The 23,134-nt window shown below is 37.0% G+C and overlaps 1 protein-coding gene across 5 annotated transcripts in view; it reads right to left on the bottom strand.

The window, feature by feature from the left end:
• The window catches only part of RFX3 (regulatory factor X3), a 292,426-nt gene that overhangs the window by 136,415 nt on the left and 132,877 nt on the right, over nucleotides 1-23,134 (bottom strand). For all 5 annotated transcript variants that reach the window (XM_081236444.1, XM_081236445.1, XM_081236447.1 and 2 more), the window contains one exon: nucleotides 22,802-22,926. In XM_081236444.1, the coding sequence (XP_081092570.1) occupies nucleotides 22,802-22,918 (117 nt within the window). In that variant the 5' untranslated portion in view covers nucleotides 22,919-22,926. The remainder of the gene's footprint in view (nucleotides 1-22,801; nucleotides 22,927-23,134) is intronic.

The raw sequence follows: 23,134 nt of genomic DNA, 5'->3' as shown, positions 1-23,134 counted from the left end.
TAACAAAAGGAGTGACCAAAGGTAAAGCTGTAGGTTTCTTAATCCCATTCCTTCAAAGCAGTTCTGGGAAGATCAGGAGGAGACAGGAGACAGAAAGAGAGGGAGGAGTAGGTGAAGAGGAAAGAAGCAGAGGGAGGGGGAGGAGAAAGACTAGGAGGAGAGAAAGAAACAGAAAGGAAACAGACTTTTGAAAATACAGGTACCACCTTCCACTTATTAGAATGGCTACTTTTGAAAAGAAAAAGAAGATAACAAGTGTTGATGAGGATGTGGAGAAATTGGAACCTTTGTGTACTGTTGGTAGGAATGGAAAATGGTGCAGCCGGTGTGGAAAAGAGTATGGCAGTTCCTCAAAAAAGTTAAAAATAGAATACACCATATGAACCAGCAATTTCATTCCTGGGTATATACCCAAAAGGAACTAAAAGCAGGGTCTCAGAGAAACACTTGTATCCTCATGTTCACAGAAGCACTATTCACAACAGGCAAAAGCTGAAAGCAACTCAAGTGTCTCAACAGATGAATGGATCCACAAAATGTGTATACATACAGTGGAATATTAGCCTTAAAAAGGAAGGAATTCTGACACATGCTACATCATAGATGAACCTTGAGGACATTATGCTAAGTGACTAAGTGAAATAAGCCACCCACAAAAAGGCAAATAGTATATGATTCCACTTACATGAGGTGCCTAGAGTAGTCAAATTCATAGAGACAGAAAGTAGAATAGAGGTTACCAGGGGAAATGAGGAGTTGCTGTTTAATGGGTACAGAGTTTCAGTTTGGCAAGATGAAAAGAGTTCTTGAGGCTGGTTGCACAACAGTGTGAATCTACTTAACATGATTGAACTGTACCCTTAAAATGGTTATGATGGTAAACTTTACATTACATTTCTTTTATCATGAATTAAATTTTTTAAAAACACAGGTTACCATGGGACTATATGACATTTAAGATCTCTTTCAGCTCCACAGCCTTTGAATTAGCATTAACAACAATTATGTAATTTATCATGGTCATGATACAAGGTTCATGAACAAAATTAAAACAAAAAAGTTATTTATCCCATATATATTATCCACAATATTTGCAGTATGTGTATTATTACCATTAATCTCTATGATCCAAGCAATGAGCTTCAGTGACTAATACTTATTCATGCTCTCTACAGAGAGTCACTAAACTATTACCTAAATGTTAAGAAATCTTATGGCCAAATAGAAAGTTCTGCAAATTTAAGGTTACTCTTAATCTTTCTTCAAAACTGTCACCTCCACTTTGAATGCCATTAAATCCCAGTCAGACTGAAAGGCAGTTTCTTCTGTGCTCACACAGAGTAACATTAGTACACTCTCATGGTCAATCCTGTGTCAGGATCAACTGCACGTGACTGCCGTTCTATCTTGATTCTGAGTCCCAGTGAGTAAGACCTCACCACGCAGTAGCCTACTGATCTTGTCTAGCTGTGTCCATAGCACACTGCAACCACACCGTACTTATTAGAATTAGCACACCATTTACTCATAAGTTCTCATGTTTCTTAATGTTTCTTAATACAAACTGACAAGACGATATCTAAAATTAAATAAGTGCTTGCTTTGGCAGCACATATACTAAAAATTGGAATGATACGGAGATTAGCATGGCCCCTGCACAAGGATGACACACAAATTCGTGGAGCGTCCCATATTTTTGAGAAACGGAAACAAAAACAAAAATAAACAAATGGGACCTAATGAAACTTAAAAGCTTTTGCACAGCAAAGGAAACCATAAACAAGACAAAAAGACAACACTCAGGATGGGAGAAAATATTTGCAAACGAAGCAACTGACAAAGGATTAATCTCCAAAATATACAAGCAGCTCACGCAGCTCAATATCAAAAACAAACAAACAAACAAACAGGGCTTCCCTGGTGGCGCAGTGGTTGGGAATCCGCCTGCCAATGCAGGGGACGCGGGTTCGTGCCCCGGTCTGGGAAGATCCCACATGCCGCGGAGCGGCTGGGCCCGTGAGCCATGGCCGCTCGCTGAGCCTGCGCGTCCGGAGCCTGTGCTCCGCAACAGGAGAGGCCACAACGGTGAGAGGCCCGCGTACCGGAAAAAAAAAAAAAAAAAAAAAAAACCAAACAACCCAATCCAAAAATAGGCAGAAGACCTAAATAGACATTTCTCCAAAGAAGATATACAGATTGCCAACAAACACATGAAAGGATGCTCAACATCACTAATCATTAGAGAAATGCAAATCAAAACCACAATGAGGTATCACCTCACACCAATCAGAATGGCCATCATCAAAAGCTCTACAAACAATAAATGTTGGAGAGGGTGTGGAGAAAAGGGAACCCTCTTGCACTGTTGGTGGGAATGTAATTGATACAGCCACTATGGAGAACAGTATGGAGGTTCCTCAAAAAACTAAAAATAGAACTACCATACGACCCAGCAATCCCACTACTGGGCCTATACCCTGAGAAAACCGTAATTCAAAAAGAGTCATGTACCACAATGTTCATTGCAGAACTATTTACAATAGCAAGGACATGGAAGCAACCTAAGTGTCCACTGACAGATAAGTGGATAAAGAAGATGTGGCACATATATACAATGGGATATTACTCAGCCATAAAAAGAAATAGAATTAAGTTATTTGTAGTGAGGTGGAAGGACCTAGAGTCTGTCATACAGAGTGAAGTAAGTCAGAAAGAGAAAAACAAATACCTTATGCTAACACATATATATGGAATCTTAAAAAAAAAAAATGGTTCTGAAGAACCTAGAGGTGGGACAGGAATAAAGACACAGATGTAGAGAATGGACTTGAGGACACGGGGAGGGGGAAGGGTAAGCTGTGACAAAGTGAGAGAGTGGCATTGACATATATACACTGTCAAATGTAAAACACATAGCTAGTGGGAAGCAGCCACATAGCACAGGGAGATCAGCTCCCTGATCTCCCACCTAGAGGGCTGGGATAGGGAGGGTGGGAGGGAGATGCAAGAGGGAGGGGATAGGGGGATATATGTATATGTACAGCTGATTCACTTTGTTATATAGCAGAAACTAACACACCATTGTAAAGCAATTATACTCCAATAAAGATGTTAAAAAAATAAATAAATTAAATTAAATTAAATTAAAGATCTCCTGTCATTTTTTTTTTTTTTTTGTGGTACGCGGGCCTCTCCCGTTGCGGAGCACAGGCTCCGGACGCGCAGGCTCAGCGGCCATGGCTCACGGGCCTAGCCACTCCGCGGCATGTGGGATCTTCCCGGACTGGGGCACGAACCCGTGTCCCCTGCATCGGCAGGCGGACTCTCAACCATTGCGCCGCCAGAGGAAGCCCCTCCTGTCTTTTTATTGTATAACTGTATTTATTTGTTACTGAAAACATAAACCTGACCTAAGTTAATTTATCATTAAAAATTTTTCTCTTTTATTCTCCTTGGTTTTAACATAAAATTTTAAAATATTACCTGAACTCATATAAGAGTACTTTAAAAATCTACCTAATTAGACACAAATTACTGATTTAAGTAAAAGTATAAATGGAAGAAAATTAAACTATCAGTGTTACTAAATTATTAAGATATATATTGTTGACCAATAAGCACAAAAGACGCTTAACATCATTAGTTATCAGAGAAATGCAAACTAAAACTACAATGAAATACCACTACATAAATCACTAGCGTGGTTAAAATTAAAGCCACTTATAATTCCCAGTTCGGTAATGATGTCAAGCAAATAGAACTCTCATACAGTGCTGGTAGGAATATAAAATGATATAACCACTTTGGAAAGTACTATGGCAGTTGCTACAAGTTTAAACAAGCACATACCATAAGACCCAGCAAGTCCACCCCTAGGTATTTACATAAAAAAAATAAAAACATATGTTCACACAAAGACTTAACATATGAATGTTCAAAACTGAAAACAAGCCAAATGTTCAACAATAGGTGAGTGGATAAATAAACTCTGATATATCGTTAAAATGGAATGCTATTCACAAACGAAAAGGAATGAACCACTGAGAGACATAAAATCATGGATGAACCTCCGAATCACTATGTTGAGTAAAAGAAGCCCAACACCAAAGACTATATGTTGCATGATTTTATTTATTTGAAACTCTAGAAAAGACAAAACCAACTAAATGATAGCAAATCAGTATTTTCCTGGAGCTGGAAATGGGGGAGGGGAGGAACTGAGAGCAAAGAGACATGAAGAAATTATTTGGGGTGATGAAAATGTTCAATATTTTGATTGTGATGGTGTTTATACAAGTATACACATTTGCCAAAACTCATGAAACGGTACACTTAAATGGATTTTATTGTATGTAAATAGCACCTTCTTCATAGAAAGTGATGGCATGGTAATTAAGCAGCATATTAGTTCAGTAGTTTGCAAACTTTTTAAATCATTTTCCTCTCAAAAAAATTACTTACAAATTACATACATGTTTAGAAGTATACACTCTACAAAACATATAGAAAAGTAGGAATTATAAAGAGCTAAAGATCAAATAATGAAATGTCCTGTTAATTGATGCAACTTCATTATTTAATTTAATGTCATAAAACATACTTAGGTGAGAGGTTCATCACTGAAGATAATGGACATAAATCTGTATGTCAAAAATATTCTCAGTATGTAGAACTTGTGAAGCTAACTTCTTATCATTTAGACAGTGACTGTCTAAACAGACATTTTCTATGTGACTGTCAAAGAATTAGAAGAGTGCTCATTCTGTCATCTTGATTCTCCTTGCAATATTAGTGCTATCTTCAATCCGTAGGCTATATGTTAGAAAAACTTTAAGCTGCTTTTCCATATCATGAAGTTAGTTTAATTAAATCTAGATTACATAATCTATTAATCCACCTTACTGGAAGCAGAAAATGCAAAAAATAAGTGAGGGGGTGGTGAGAGGGGGACAAGGTGGTGGAGTAGGAAGGTCCTGGGCTTGCCTCCTCCCATGGATACTATATATAGAAACTTAACTAGAAAACCCAAAAGACTCCACCAATAAACTATTGGAACTAATAGATGTATTCACTAAAGTTGCAGGATATAAAATTAATATACAAAAACCTGTTGCATTTCTATATATCAATAATAATCTATCAGAAAAAGAAAGTAAGAAAACAATCCCACTTACAGTTGCATCAAAAAGGATAAAATTTCTAAAAATAAACTTAACCAAGATGGTGAAAGACCTATACTCTGGAATCTATAAGACACTGATGAGAGAAACTAAAGAAGACACAAAGAAATGGAAGGATATACCATCTAACGAAATGGAAGAATTAACACTGTTAAAATGTCCATACCACCCAAAACAATCTATAGATTCAATGCAATCCCTATCAAAATACCAATGGCATTTTTCATAGAAATGGGACAAATATTCTTAAATTTTGTATGGAACCACAAAAGACTCCGAACAGCCAAAGCAATCTTGAGAAAGAAAACAAAGCTGGAGGTATCATGCTCCCTGATTCAAATCTATACTATAAATCTATAGTAATCAAAATAGTATGGTACTGGCACAAAAACAGACACATAGATCAATGGAACAGAGCCCAGAAATAAATCCATGCTTATATGGTCACCTAATCCTTGACAAGAGCAACCAAGAATACACAATAGGGAAAGAATAGTCTGTTCAATAAATGGTGTTGGGAAAAACTGGACAGCACCATGCAGAAGAATCAAACTGGACTATTTTCCCACACCATATACAATAATAAACTCAAAATGGATTAAAGATTTAAATGTAAGACCTGAAACCATAAAACTCCTAGAAGAAAATATAGGCAGTAAACTCTTTGACATCAGTCTTTGTAACATTTTTTTGGATCTGCCTTTTCAGGCAAGAGCAATAAAAGCAAAATTAAACAAATGGGATTATATCAAACAAAAAAGGTTTTGCACAGTGAAGGAAACCATCAACAAAATGAAAAGGCCACCTACTAAATGGGAGAAGGTATTTTCAAATGATATATCACATAAAAAGTTAATATCCAAAATATAAAAAGAACTCATACAGCTCAATATCAAAATAAAATCCCATTAAAAAAATCAGCAGAGGATCTGAATAGACATTTTTCTAAAGAAAGCATACAGATGGCCAATAACATGAAAGGATGCTCAACATCACTAATCATCAGGGAAATTCAAATCAAAACCACAATGAGATACCACCTCACACCTGTTAGAATGGCTATCAACAAAAAGACAACAAATAACAAATGTTGGTGAGGCTGTAGAGAAAAGGAATGGTGGTGCACTGTTGGTGGGAATGTAAACTGGTGCAGCCACAATGGGAAATAGTATGGAGGTTCCTCAAAAAATCAAAGATAGAACTACCATATGATGTAGCAATTCCACTTCTGGGCATTTATATGAAGAAAACAAAAACTCCTATGCTAATTGCAGCATTATTTACAGTAGCCAAGATATGGAAGCAACCTAAGTGTCCACTGATAAATGAGTGGATAAAGAAGATGTGGTGTGTATATATGTATATGTGTGTGTATCTATCTATCTATCTATATTTATAAAATGGTATATTAGCCATAAAACGAATGAAATCTTCACATTTGCAACAACATGGATCTATCTATAGGGTATTATGCTAAGTGGAACTTTGTGCTTCTGCTACATGGGGCATGGGTTCGATCCCTGGTCCCTGATCAGGGAACTAAGATCTCACATGCGCACTGCACGGCCTTAATATATGAATGAATGAATGAATGAATGAATAAATAAAATCAATATAAAACACAAAGCAAGCAAACAAACAAAACAAAACAGAAACAGACTCATAGATACAGAGAAAAAATGGTGGTTGCAAAAGGTGGGGTGGGTAGATGGGTGAAATAGGTGAAGGAGATTAAGAGGGGCAAACTTCCAGTTACAAAATAAATAAGGCATTGGGGATGTAACATACAGCTTAGAGAGTACAGTGTATAATATGATAATAATTTTGTATGGTGACAGATGGCTACTAGACTTATTATGGTGATCATTTTGTAATGTACTTGAATGTCAAGTCACTATGTTGTACACCTGAAAGTAGCATAATATTGCATATCAACTATACTTCAAGAAAAATTAAATAAAAATAAATAAATAAAACGTTTTTCAAAAGTGAGGCGGCTACCATTAACCCCTCTTCCTTCGGTATGCCTCATTTATACATGTGATATATAAGTAATTATATCTTTGTTATATTTCCCATTTTTAATAAAAAATATAAATAGATATTCTAACATATCTTTTTCTTACTCTAATAAATCTTGCACAAATATAGGCTGTAGAAGTTGTGCTTTGGAGACATCTGAGAGTGATCATTTGTACTATTCAAAAATTATAGGGTTTAAAAATATGGAGTATGTGCATGTGCACATTTAACACTAAACCTGTTATTAACTATTTTCAATCACTATTAATTTAGAAGGTGCTTCAATATTACCTACTTCACTCATTAATTCAACATTTATTGAGCACATATTATGTACACCTATTAGGTTGTACTATAATGTGAACAAAAGAAGACATGGTGGGCTTCCCTGGTGGCGCAGTGGTTGAGAATCTGCCTACTAATGCAGGGGACATGGGTTCGAGCCCTGGTCTGGGAGGATCCCACATGCCGCGGAGCAACTAGGCCCGTGAGCCACAACTACTGAGCCTGCGCATCTGGAGCCTGTGCTCCGCAACAAGAGAGGCCACGATAGTGAGAGGCCCGCGCACCGCGATGAAGAGTGGCCCCTGCTTGCCACAACAAGAGAAAGCCCTTGCACAGAAACGAAGACCCAACACAGCACAAATTAATTAATTAATTAATTAACTCCTACCCCCAACAAAAAAAAAACACTGATCATATAAATCAGCTAAAACCACAGCAATGAAATGGTCTGTGAGGGAAAGGTACACAGGTCTAGGAGAGTGCATAACAGAAAGACTTAATTTCACAGTGGTTTGGGGAATCAATCATGCTTCCCCCGGGATGATGACTACTGACCTTCAAGGTTCAATAAAATATTATTAAAACATGCAAACATAAACCAAGGTGCAAACAATGATAGCTGGGGGGCCAACTATTATACGGAGCTTCTCTTGCATCCAATCTATCTGTGGTATCATTTAGCCTTGATCAAGTTCATATTAAGGCTGGCTCTATTCCTCCTCATTAGCCTCCAAAATTATAGTAGTTCAACCTCCTGGAACCAAAGCTATTTTAAACACATATGAAAACACACTGAAGTTGAATGGCAGTCTCAGTTCTAATGCATTAATTAAGATAATCTAAAATATGTTCATAGCTTCATTATAAAGATTATCTAAATAAACACGTACACACAGAGTGGATTCCTAAGAAAACATCCATATAACACGCTTTGAGAAACACTGCTCTTGGCAATCATTTTCCTACCTCCAGTTCCTAGCAGTGTCTGGTATATGTATCAGTAATTTGCCCTCATATTTGCAAAATGCTTTGTAGTTCACAAAGCCCATTACAAAGATTTTCTCATTTGGTTCTAACAACAATTCTGGGTGAATTATCTATTTCAAAGATAAGGAAACTAAGGCTGGGTGGTACTTCTTCAAGGTAGTTTTTCTTCAGGAAGTTTCCCACAATTGCCCACTTCCATCAACTGATTCACCTCTAAATTATATTATGTGTTTTTTGCTCCTATAGCATAGCTCTCTATATTATACTTCAGACATCACCATTCTCTGTGTCATTTTCTGTTCACCTGTCCATCTCTTTGACCTAACCTTAAAGTTCTTCATATGCCAGTAGCACATAACAGATGTTCAATCAATGCCCAGTGAGCTCCTGTAATACAGTTATGGAGACTAAAGGACAGGGAGGTTAAAATGAGCTCAATACCACGTAGCTTATTTTGGCAGACCTAGAACTCTGACTCACTCACACCTCCTGAGATCAAATTCAAGTCACTGTTCCTTTAGTCCATATCGCTAATATTTTGGGCAATATTACTGCTTCATAGGAAGCAGAAGAACAAAAACTGCATTCTTTCAATACTAAAGTATTACGAATCAAAACATAGATATGATAAGCCCAAACATCAAAAACATTTTCCACCTGTGAAATAAATTGTCTACTGAGATCAGTTAACACGGTCAGGAATCTATTTTTATACTGACAAAAGAGTATGGATTTTGCTTATTACACTAGCTTCTCTAGGTCATATTTTTTTTTCCTAGACAGAGTCCCCTGATGCTCTTTTGCTTTGTTATTTTTAGTATCTAATTAAAATAAACTAAAGAAACAATTTCTCTGAAATCAATTTATGAAATCCCTGGAAAAAAATAAGAGTAATCATGGGTTTTAACTGTATAACTATCTACCAGATCAATGAACCACAGGCAACAAACACCTTAGTGAACCTCAATGTCAAAGCAAAGCCTTGAAAATCAGCACAATAACAAAAAAGAAAAGTTACTGGTAAAAAAGCCTTTGCATAGAATAATTATGTTACCAAGGATCATAAACAGGACTATAATCAATGGTCTGCTCAGTCTCATAAGAATCTTAGAAAAAAGTTACTACAGGGAACTAAAGTTTAGGTTTATTCAAATAACTTGCTTACTATCACTCTTCCAAAACTTCAGAAATAATTTTGCTCAGTTATTCCATTTATAGTTCCATTTACAAAAAACCCACAAAATCTCAAGTTAGTCTGTATTATAGTTTACTTCTGCTAGCGATGAATTACAAAGTTACTCTGAGATTTACAAATGGGACAGTGCCTCTCTAATCCCTATTATACTAATAAGCACTTTTATTTAAGAATCACCTTTCTTCTTACATTTCAAGTGCTCTCTTTTCTAATGTATAATTTTTCTTATTTGGTTTCTCTTCTTTAATCCTACTATTTTTAAAAAGCTGAGATTGCTAATAATAAGGAAGCACAAATTTAACAGAATCCAAAGTTATCAATACTTAATAACCCAGAAACACCAACTAGTAAAGGTAGGCAGAGAAAAACAAAATCATGGCTTTGGTTAGCTGTATAGATTTGTGAGAAACAGCTTGACCAACTTGTAAACCAAAAATAAAAAGCTCTGCATATTATTATTTTCAGTTTTGAGGCCACCTTTTAATCACCCATTAAAATTATACCTTACAGGGCTTCCCTGGTGGCGCAGTGGTTGGGAGTCCGCCTGCCGATTCAGGGGACACGGGTTCGTGCCCTGGTCCGGGAGGATCCCTTATGCCACGGAGTGGCTGGGCCCGTGAGCCGTGGCCGCTGAGCCTGCGTGTCCGGAGCCTGTGCTCCGCAGCGGGAGAGGCCGCAGCGGTGAGAGGCCCGCGTACCGCAAAATAATAAATAAATAAATAAAATTATACCTTACAGAAATAAAAGATAATCTTTTAAACAATCTTTAAATATTACAATTATAAGATGAAAAATTATAGCTTTTTATTTAATAAAAAATCTATATTCCACCTCTTCCCCTATTCAATAATTAATATATCAATTGTAATATATATTTGGGTGAGTTTAACTTTTTTAAAGGCTGCTAATCAACTGATTTGATGAATCTGGTTTTCCTGACAGGCTGGAATGGGAACGGCTGTCTGGGCCTTCATACTATCCATATCTATACTGCTATTAAATAAAACAAAAATCAAAGCCGCAAACTGGCTATCTTTTTTTGAGTTTAGTACCTAATTCCTATTTCCTAATACTTCTGTCTTCTTTCTTGAGAATAATTTTGTTTGCATTTTCTAGCAACCAGATTTTTAAAGCAACGCTCAATTTTACCACCAATTTATTATACACATCTGGTTTTAAGAGTCTCAAAAGTATCACCAATTTTGTTTCTTATTGATCGTTTTATGTGTTATTCAGGCTTGCTTATTTATTTATTTATTTTCTTGGTGGTAATCATCAAGACTGGGGAGTAGATGGGGAATATAGAGAGAACTGGGCAAAAAGCTGATTTTCCTCTTTTAAAACATTGATCCATTGAGATGAGACAAGAGTAGTTTAAATTTGGGATACTTTTTAGAAGAACTCTTGTTGCTTAGCATATGTATAAGGAAAACTTTCAGGTTTTATTTATTTAAAGATAAAATAGTAAGTGCCCATGTCTATTGAACACAATATTATGATCAGTAGCTCAAATTATCACTTACCAAACTTACCTCAGATTGGTAAAGTTATTCATTTAAATTTTTTTTTTTTTTTTTTTTTTTGCAGTACGCGGGCCTCTCACTGTTGTGGCCTCTCCTGTTACGGAGCACAGGCTCTGGACATGCAGGCTCAGCGGCCACGGCTCACGGGCCTAGCCGCTCCACGGCATGTGGGATCTTCCCGGACCAGGGCACGAACCCATGTCCCCTGCATCGGCAGGCGGACTCTCAACCACTGCGCCACCAGGGAAGCCGCAAAATTTTTTTATATAACTCCAGACTGCTAGAAAAGTTGCAGGAGTCATATAAAATATTCCCAAGTTATCCTTTCTCCAGATTATCTAAATAACAACATTTTACTACATTGATTTTATCATCTTTCCCCCTTTTTTTTTAAGGTACTATATTTACTGATGTTCATACTTAGGGTCTGAGTTTAGGGAGGGCTTTAGGAAGTTCAAGGTTTATAATTTTTTTAAAAAATAAATTTATTTATTTGTTTTTGGTTGTGTTGGCTCTTCGTTGCTGCATGCGGGGTTTCTCTAGTTGCGACGAGCAGGGGCTGCTCTTCATTGCGGTGCGTGAGCTTCTCATTGCAGTGGCTTCTCTTGTTGTGGAGCATGGGCTCTAGGCGTGCAGGCTGCAGTAGTTGCAGCACGTGGGCTCAGTAGTTGTGGCTCCCGGGCTCTAGAGCACAGGCTCAGTAGTTGTGTCGCATGGGCTTAGTTGCTCGGCGGCATGTGGGGTCTTCCTGGACCAGGGATCGAACCTGTGTCCCCTGCATTAGCAGGCGGATTCTTAACCACTGCGCCACCAGGGAATTCCCAAGGTTTATAATTTTTTTATTTGCTAGTTATCTTGCTCAAGCAGCCCTTTATACTCTGGATGTACCTGCTTCACTAGCTTTGCTTGTGGGATCTTCAAAAATGTTCTGTGATTGATTCATAGAATTAAAAATCCTTCTTGACATAAAGTGTATCATGTTCTTCACCATGAGACTGCCCATGTTTAGTACTGCTATGTCAGTGGGCTTATACCATTTATCTTGTTATAACTCATCTGACTGCTTTACTTCTGTAGGGTGGGTCTTAGGAGCTCAGGTTCTGAAGTCAGATATCTTGGGTTTGACTCTCAGCTAAAAATATCATGGCTGAAGTAAGGTATATTAGTTAAACATCAGGTTTAGGATTTAGCACTGAGCTACTAGGCAGCCAGGACAAAGAGGGTGGCTGCGATTTCCTCTCAGTAGGAAGTCTATCAGTTTGTAAGGGCTGTAAGAAAAATGAAACATCAGTGTCTCAGCAGAAATGGCTTTGACTGATATCAACACAAGTTTTTAAAGAAAATAAAGAGCCATTCAATGTGTGTCTATTTCTAAAATCAGCCCTGGATAAAAGAAAGGGGAGAATGATGATTTTTCGTGGATAGAAAAGGTATGTTAAGTGCTCCATGGAATTAACCTTATGGTATGCTGGTTTAATACAGGCATCAAGCTTGAAGAACTTTAATGGACAATTCATCTGGCTATAAAACAGTACAGGAGAGGAGATGATGCTCAACTTGTGTACTATATATCCCTAGAGGTTCCCCAAAGGCATCTCAGGAGCTGCTGTTAGGGGCAGGAGATGTGGACAAGACCCAAGTCCTTTCCCCTCCACACACAAGGATTCAGTCTGAAGAGCTCAAGCTATTGTACTATTTAGTATATTCCTTCAATACAAACTGAGTACCTACTTGCTCAGCGTTTACAGTTCCCATGAAAGAAGACTTTCAAAAATAATTATTTGTTAAATGACAATATAAATATATCCCACTCTCGAAAGAAATATAACATCAATCCCACACACACACATTTTGTAATTACTATCTCAGAGTATACTTCTCAAATGTAAGCACAGGCTGTCAAGGCCAAATAACTGTAATCCAAAGCAAGTTATTTTAAATTCTTTGAGCCTCAGTTTCTTCACGTGTAATAATACCACCTACCTTGCGGAGTTGTTATAAGCTTTAGAAATAATGAACCAAGCATCAAGCACAGGGAACAGCACACAATAGATGCTCAATAGATGGCATACTATCGTTATGATACATTGTTGCAACTGGGTTTCTGACAAAGCAGAATGGTGGATGACTTCAAAATGGGAGTTATTATTTTTGTTTGTTTTTTTGTTTTTTTGTGGTACGTGGGCCTCTCCCTGTTGTGGCCTCTCCCGCTGCGGAGCACAGGCTCCGGATGCTCAGGCTCAGCGGCCGTGGCTCACGGGCCCAGCCGCTCTGCGGCATGTGGGATCTTCCCGGACCGGGGCACGAACCCGTGTCCCCTGCACCGGCAGGCGGACTCTCAACCACTGCACCACCAGGGAAGCCCGGGAGTTATTACTGAAAACTTAAATAGCTTATATTACTCAACCAGTAGATACCTAGAGCTCCACCTCACCTCTCACCACTCAGCTCTCCTACTCTCTCCTCCACCCATTTCAACCCTGATTCAGTTCCACAAACCTACCACGTTCACGCCAGCTCTTCACAAACACACTGCCCTCAGCAAACACTTCTTTTTATTCCCTCACTGGTCATCTCTATTCTTTAAATCTTAGCTTAAACATCACTTCCTCTAGAAAGACTTCCTTGACTAGCTGAGACTACAAATAACAATTTTTATTTGGACCTTAACGTTTCTTTTCTTTCAGATACTGATGTCACAGAGGCTCAGCTATATATTGAGTTCTATTATACTGACAATGTATTTTTAGCACACGTAAAGAATTCCTCTGATTTACTTTGCAAAGAGGGCACGTGCTCTGTTTAAATTGTGTTTCAATTTGTTCAAATTATATGTAAACAGAAGTGCCAGTTATTGTAAAGTTTTCTACTTTCTACTCATATGAAAAATTTTATAGGACAAATTGAACTTTCCAGACAAACAAAAAGTACTGATGTTGAAATTGATAGTTTGATAAGCAAATTCGATATTCATAGAAAACATTATATATCTCTAAGAACAAAATTATGGAATCGACTAAAATAAGTCTGTAACTAAGTGATTTGTTGAAAGAGAAAATTTTCTGCAATTCAACTTTGGGAGGTCCTTTGGAATAGTTGCATTAAATGAATGGTGTAAGCCTCTTCTAACTAGAAAACCAAATTCTAGTCAAGCTAGCTAGAATATTAATATATTGTTCTCACCTTAATCTTTTAAAGTCTTATATCATACCACAGCAACAAACTTGGTTCAAAATTATTATAGTTTATGAACTGAATAAAATACTGGAGATGTTCCTGAATTCTACTGAAAAACCTGGCATTTCTCTAATCACTATGGTGACTGCACTGGGTGACAGGCCATCCAGGGTGAAGGACACCATTACTGATCCTGCCTCAGACCAAGCTGGTGTCCATTCTGACCTAGAGCCTGAGATTCCATAATTCACAATCCAGAGCAATACAAGGAAGGGCCAGAGGTTCTTGCTTAGTAAAGAAAATGGAAGCAGCTGGTTTTAAGACTAAAATAGCTGCAGAGGATAAGTTACAGTGAGGGCAAAGAGAGAGGGCCAAAGACCAACTCTTGTAGAAAAGGAGGTCAAATCCCCCCACTCCAATTTTCCATTAGAGGAGTCAGATAACATTACCAGTACTACTGATAATGATAACAACAATGAAAATAATAATAGTAAAAATAGAAAAGTTATTAAAGGTTTATTATATGTCAGGTACTATTCAAAATTATTTAATAAATGTTATTTAATACTTTAAGTATAAGCTAGACATTATTATTCTTATTTTATACATTAGGATATTGAGTCTCAGAAACTTAACTTTATTTGTCCAAAGTCATATAACTAGAAAGAGCTAGAGCCAGGATTTAAATCCATCCCTTCTAAGTATGAATCTCACTCTCTTAAGCTCTACAAAACCCGATTTACTTGATGAAATAGCCCTCAAAGAAATAAAAGGGGAAAACCAAAATCCATGCAAAAAAAGAAATATGTGACAGTCAACAGTATCAAATGTCAAAGGAAAATCCAGAAACACCCTAGAAAAAATTATTGGATTTGGCTGTGTCCAAAGTGCACAGTATCCATAGTTGTATGGGTGGCACCCAAATTTCATAGGATTAAGAAGTGGTTAGGTAACTGCAGATGTCTCTTTCAAGAAAATTACCAGTGAGGGAATACGTAAAGAAATATGTCAACTGAAAAGGGAAAATACTAGGGAGGGGATACATGTAAAGACACCATAAATAGGTCATCAGACTCAACCTCCCACAAGAGGTTCTTATGCAGCATTGTTCCACAGCCCTCAATTCCTAGCCCCTCGCCTCCTTGTACAACTCCTTGATTTCACTTGAGCTCTTCCATGCTTCTCTCTACAAGAAATGCCCTTTTCCAGTTTGCTTTTCTTGTGAACTCCAACTTTTCCTTCAGCACACAGCTCAAAGGTCACATTCTTGGTGAGGACATGGCTGACCCTCATTCCAAGAACAATGTCCATCTTTACACCTAAGGAACTTTGTATCTAATTCTATAACAAGTCTATCGCCATCAAAAGTTGGTTTTCTACAGTCGGGTACCAAACAGAATTACCTTTGAAACCGCAGTATTTAACACAGTGCCTGGCATATTCCTCTTAAAATATAGTATCCAGAACTGATCATAATTTTTTAACTCTAGTTGAGAAAATATTTTAAAAATCACTTAAAAGAGAATCAAAGACTATTACTACCCAACTATTTAAACAGTAGTTCTTATTTTTAAAAATATACAGATGGTCAACTAAAGAGTCTTCATATTGGATTGGCACAGTAAAATTTATTTCAATTGTAAATCAGCATGTTCCTTCAAAACACCTTACTTTTTTATATTGGATACTAAAAATTAGCAGTTCTGATTCCAAAAATAAATATGTTCTTCAAGAACTAAAATTATTGTCTTTAAAGAAAATTATTTTCACAAAAGACATTCAATTGGAATTCATTTAAAAATATAACCTCATCTTTTAGGATGTCTGTCACAGTCTTAATTATGAAAACACTGTTCCCTTAGGGAACTAAGCCAATGAGAATCTCATCCCGAATAAGAGCAAACCAGAGAAAAATGCCTCTGTTTCTGTTGATTATATCAGATAATGGTCTGAAATGAAAAGAATTCTATTCATGTCCATCAAAGGTAGGATGCACAAGAAGCAAACCTCTGGACCCTGAGCAGAGGAAAGATAAAGACAAGAACAATGGAGTGCACTACCTCAGGCTTAGCTCTCCAAGCTAGCACAGGGTCCCGTTTAAAATACTACTGATCAAGTTTTGATCCAATAGAACATTCTGTTATGGATTTAACATTCTATAGGCAATCATTTCTCCCCCTTAATCACTATTTATTGCTTCCACCAGAATAACTTTCTCATGGGTATATTGCTAATTATCACAGCTTCCTTCTGGTTGTGATGATTATTTACTACACACAGGAATATGGCAAACAGAAGTGAGGACAAAAATAACACACTGTTTAAGCTATGGCCTAAAGTGGGGAAGTCAGGAGCATTCATATCTAATTTCAGTTCCTAAAATCCATCTCCTAAAGGTTGAGGCATCATTTTAAAGATATCCATAATAAATAGATCTATTGGAGAAGATTCACTTAAAACTTACCCTTCTTGAAGATTGCCCTTTGCCTAAAACCTAACTGACAGTTCCGGTTGGATCTGTTTCCCATACAAAATGTCATTTATCTTTTTGACCACAGGGATAATACACTTACTCTCCAGGATGTACCATAACTTATATAGAAATGCTAAATATGTGATATATTGATACTAACCAAAAAGAAACAATATAGCCATTACATTCATTCTGATAACTCAAATTATGAACAAAGAGTCAGTGCCTAAATAGGTGATTTATTTATACACGTATTTTTAAAAATATGTATTTGTAAGAATATACATATCCTTATCTGAATATAATCTTAAAATGAGCTTTTATCACATAAAAAGAAGTTTCAGTGTCACAGTTACATAACAAAGACCCACAAGAAACAAACAGTCCCTGGGCAGAAAAAGGTCAAGACCCACATTCTCTGATAAAAAAAGAATTTGAACAAGGTTGACAGCATCTTTGAAAAAAAAAAAATCTGTATGTCTTTGAACTCAAATAGAAGCCCCTCAACCCCAGGGCTCAATTGTACCTGGGATGTTACGTTTAGAAGGAGCGATATAGAGACAACACACTTGCCCACTGTGAGATAAAAGATGTATGTCCCTTTCTAAGGAAAAGGGAAGACAGACAGAGACAGTAGAGACAGGAAGAAATATAGTTGGGAGACCAGTTAAAACTTGGGAAGCTTGAATGGGAGAAAATATTCTTGGAGCCCTGATTCAAGATTTAGGATGATTTAGGAATTATCCTCGATGTCAGCAGCATTTGTGAAATACCTGGATCCCAAGATTAAAACAGGAACAAAAGTTCTGACCTTTGACTAGGTTCTACCTTGAAAAGAACCTAAACTGGCTGGCTATGGAGGAGAATGGAATAGTAGGAATACATTTTCCTTTTCCCCTCTCTTGGGTTTTTAATTCAGTTCTAGGGCAAGCAGGGTTAGAAGACCTCTCAGATTTAGGCACAAAATGACCAACTTGAAGAATTATCTACAGAAACTCTAACAAATCACTCAAGGAAGGGGGAGGGAAAGGGAGAACCGCACAATTCTAGTCATATTTGATAGAGACTCATCAGTTCAAAAAGTCTTTTTACAAATATGATAAGAACAAATAATATTAATTTTTTAGTTTCTAATCAAGATACTGAACCTGAATATTTTTATAGATTTTACTGAATTGGGCAACTATGTCTGTATTTGTAAGCTGAGACTCTATGGTGTTTTGTGAAATAATGAGAAATTGCAAAAGATAGGAAATTTGATAAAGAATTATATAATAAGATCTTGCAATCTTTGCTCAGAATTCTCCATTCCTGAATCAGATTGTTCAAGGAAAGGTGACAAATTGATTCTTGAGATCATACAGAATAAATGAAAAACCACAGAAATAATTTTAGAAACAACATTTTTTTGGGTACTTATTACATAGTGAAATAGGGAAATTAGAACCCTTAGGGCTTTGAAGAAATAAAAATATATATTATGATCTTAAATTTTTCTGGTTTCTCAACATGCTAATACATACAAAATTACATGTCTCAAAATTTAAAAATTTAGCTATAGGCTTGCTTTTTTTTTTCTTTTTTTTTTTGCGGTATGTGGGCCTCTCACTGTTGTGGCCTCTCCCATTGCTGAGCACAGGCTCCGGACGTGCAGGCCCAGCGGCCATGGCTCACGGGCCCAGCCACTCCGCGGCATGTGGGATCTTCCCGGACCGGGGCACGAACCTGTGTCCCCTGCATCGGCAGGCGGACTCTCAACCACTGCACCACCAGGGAAGCCCTATAGGCTTTCTTTTTACATCAAAATGGTCAGAGCAAGGACACAATGAAAAGTTAAATCAATAGAGGTAACTATCTTTGACGTCAATGCCATGATTTCAATATCTATCATGGGTCAGTGACAAGAGCTGCAAGATTTTAAAGGCATCTTACCAAAGTATGAAAACTCAAGATGACATCAGCATATTAACAATACAAAGATTATCGGTATGTTAGAGCAATAAGAAGTTACTATAGCACCTATCTTATCAGTTACAGACAATCTATATTCACAGGGACACTGTTAGAAATCTTCAAATATGTCACCGTTCTAGAGGAGAGGAAAGGAGAGGGGAGGGGAGGGGAGGGGAGGAGGGGGAGAAGAGGAGAGGAAAAGGGAGGGGAGGAAGGAAGGAAGGGAGGAATGGAGGAAGGAAGCTAGGAAGGAAGAAAATGACAGAAGGGAAAAATTCCTTCCAAATACGATAAGCCTGGAAGGACAAAATAACAGGCATTTCCAGGCATATATCACACTAATCCACTCCGTGAAATAAAACACTTAGTTGACAAAAAGAAAATGAAAGTTCTCAACTTCTTTGCTTGGTGAAAGGGGACCAAGTCGTCGACTGCCTTGAACATCCTAGAGGAAAGAGCTAACTTGCGGGACTGAAAAATATGCCTGTTGGGAACGAGCCATGTGGCATACCACAAAGTTTTCCAAAGTGTGTTATGTGTGTACATGAGATTATTTTTTATAAGGACATGAACACAGTGTGTGTATATGTACGTGTAATTTTCTGTCTATGGCTGGTGATACTGATTTTCCACTTCTAATAGGAACTTAGTTTTTTTGTTTTTATATATATTTAATATAAAAAGTGATTCTATTTAAGAAGCAATCAGATCTCCTCTATCAACTCTGTGCAATGAGGTGACTGGCCTTCCTTAACTATGGTGAAAATTTGAAGGTTTATTCTTTGGTTTAATCTCTGCACTGAGGAACATCAAGTGTGAGTGATACCATATTGAAAAGGAGAAGGATTCAGTGAATTAGTGCAAGAAATACTCAACTATCTTCCATACTTAGCTTCCCAGGCAACTAAGCATTCACCCACCAGGCAGGAAGTTGGAGAAGTCTTCTTTAAAAATATGACCAGCCCAAGAGGAAAAACAAAAATACTGAACATCAGAAGGTCCCCAGTTAAAAAGCCCAGTCAGATGATCCTATATTGAAGTCAACAAAACTCACTTATGCATTCAAATCAGCCTTTTATCGCCACATTTTTAAATATGAATAAACACCCCAAAATTATCAGACATCTGAGAAAGCTTCTAATATGAAAGACAGACCAAAAAAAAACAAAAAACAAAAATAGCTTGAAAGAAAGAGACTATATAAAGAGGGGAAAATTCCAACAACTTAAAAAATTAGTATCTTGAGACAGAGAAAAAAGATATTATAATCAGGAAATAAAACATGATGTTATAAAAAGGAACATAAAAGGAATTTTTTAAAAGCTCTTGGAAATTAAAACTATGATAGCAGAAATTAAAAGTAATAGATGGGCTGGAAGATGAAACTGAAAGTAGAACCAAAAAGTCCAAAAAGTGAAAAAGGAGAAAAAAGAAGGGAGATTATCATAAATGAAAAAATTGAATAAAATTTCCCAGTACTGAAGAACAAGAATGTCCAGATTGAAAAGGCCCATCAAGGTTCTAGCACAATGTATGAAAATAGGTCCGCATCAACATGAAATTTCAAGAAACTGTGATTTAGAACATGAGAGGAAAAGATAATCACATAGATCACATACAAAGGATCAGAAATCAGAACAGTGTCTGACTTTTCCATAGCAATTCTGCAAACTGGAAGACAATGGAGTAATTCCTTCAAAATTCTGAAGAAAATGATATCCATCCCCAAACTCTGTACCCATCCAACTACCAAACAACTGTGAAGGTAGTAGAATAAATTCCCTCTCAGACACACAGGAGCTCAAAATCTACCAATTCTTAGGAAGTTACTGCAAGTTGTGCTTGAGCAAATCAAAAAAGAGTTTAAGACACTGATCCAAGAAACAGGAAAGCCAACATAAGAGAGAAGAGGGAAATCCCAGAATGATGGCAAAGGGAAAAAAATGCATATAGTTCAACCTAGTATATCAGAAGCATATGGGATGGAAAAAGTGTGTGTGTGTGCGTGCGTGCGTGCACATGCATGCACATATTAAGAGCTAGAAAGAGGAGTGTAGTAAGAAAATGTTTAAAACTAAAAAAATCAAGAAAATACTACCATATATTAAATATATGACTAATAAGAACCTGCTGTATAGCACAGGGAACTCTACTCAATACTCTGTAATGGCCTATATGGGAAAAGAATCTAAAAAAAAAAAAGAGTGGATATATGCATAACTGATTCACTGTGCTGTACACCTGAAACTAACACAACATTGTAAATCAACTATACTCCAATAAAATTTTTTTTAAAAAAAGAAAATAAACACCGTTTGTGAAGACACAGAGGTAAATATCAAAATAATAGGTAAACAGAGGCAAAATTAGTTGCCTCTGAGGAGGAGTAGAGAGAGGATGAGGACTACTTTTTTTTTAAATAACGAACTTGCTGAACTATTTGACTCTTTACACTACAATATACACTATATAAGACCTGTAGTAGACATCTAATGACATATAAATTCAATAAAAAGAAAATGTTTTTTAAAAAGAAAAGAAGGAAAGAAGGCAAAAAGGAAGAAAGGGAAAGGAAAGGAAGGAGGGAGTAAGAAAAGACACAGTCCATGAAAGAGGGCCAGATACACTTAACACAGACATTTTAAGGTCTCAAGGGGGTACTTTCTGGAGACAGGAACAGGATCTCCACTGCACTACTGTTAGAGACAGGCACTCTCAGGGCCATTCTTCTTCCACAAATGAGACAAAAACCAAACCAGAGTGAGCGTAACTGTTCAATATGTGCTTAATATTGTTCGATTGTTGAGTTATCTTTTTAAAATTATATGTAACACTGTCCCAATAGTTCTCTACTTGCTCTTTGGATGATATGCCATAAACTACCCTTTTCTGAATAATGTTCAGTCTTGAAATTGGTGATGAAATTGGTGATCAGTAATACCAGTGTGTTGTACAGAACAGAAAGAAGAGTATGCTAAGATTTAATTATAAAAGAAATAATTATTTCAGATGTCTTTATTTACCCTGAGAGTCAAAGACCCTTCTCCATGATTCTAGCACTCTCCCTGCCCATCCCACTTCTATCTCCTAAGAATATAACCTTGAGTCCCTCTGTCTATAATCTAGGAAAAGTTATTCCCTCTCCCTAATGACTTATTTATAATTGTAAAAGCAACATTTGCTAAACTGTAAAAGCAACATTTTCTCTGATACTGAGAAATTACAGGTAAGTCTCAAGATAATGCTTTAGGACATGATCCTTCTCGCATACTTTCTCACCACTCTTTAGAAGAAATGACAGGCCAATGTGTTCACAATCCAAAGGAGGACTATTAACTGGCACAAAATAGCACTATTTTGTCAGTATCTTTCCAAAACAAGCTAAGCGTCCCAAGTATGAATAAGCCCTGTAGTAAACATGTGATGATGAATTCATTCTCAATTTTTTTAATGGGATGAGTCAGATTTTCAGACCTTTGAGATAATTTAATTTTCATTAAACACTATTTATCAGTCACCATAACGCCCAAGCACTTTCCAAAATATCACAAAGGCAAAATCCCTGCCTGTAAGGTACACACATCCTCTCCTTTATTAAGTACTACTGTGAGCCAATTATATAAAAATATGATTGCCGACATTTCAATATGAAAGAAATAGGAAGATGTGATAAAGAATAAGGAGGGGAGAAGAGGAGAAGAAAACCCAGTTAGGGTGGCCAGGTTAGAAACAAATGCTCTCTTTAGGACTTAAGAGGCTCTTTTGGAATAAGGGTTATAGTTTGAGTATTTATCTTTTTATCCCTACAGCCTAGCACAGAAAGAACGTGCCACATCCAGGAAATGCTCAAGAAACATTTGCTGACTTAATCTAAGAATCGAACGAGGCCTATTTTGGCATCCATTGTGCCAGAAAGTATTATCTGAATCATTTTTTAGACACAGCTATGTTGGAGAGGCAGCACAAGGAAAGGCACAGATCTTCTCTGGGAACAGCAGCTCCTTACCTGTTGTTGTACTGGTACTTGCTGTACCACCTGTGTAGGCACTGCTGCTTGACTAGCCACAGATGTCTGTAAAGTCACTGTCGAACCTGTGTCCGACCCGGTCTCTGATGTCTGCATGATGGTCTCTGAAATTTATTAAAATAGAAAGAAAGTTTAAAATGCTCTCCTTATATGACTAGCTGCATTACATTTGTTCTTAATATCCTATACTGAGACGAACTTTACATTCCCAGAATACCTCTTACTCCACCCAACATACTCATGATATTCCACGCATGTTTAGAGTCATGTTGCCCACTTTTAAAATAAATATAGAAAATTACTAATCTACAT

The sequence above is a fragment of the Mesoplodon bidens genome (assembly GCF_964165515.1).
Source record: "Mesoplodon bidens genome assembly, chromosome: 6".
In the NCBI taxonomy this organism is placed as follows: Eukaryota; Metazoa; Chordata; class Mammalia; order Artiodactyla; family Ziphiidae; genus Mesoplodon; species Mesoplodon bidens.
Note: the sequence above shows the minus strand (reverse complement) of the source record. Positions and strands in the feature narration are given on the sequence as shown.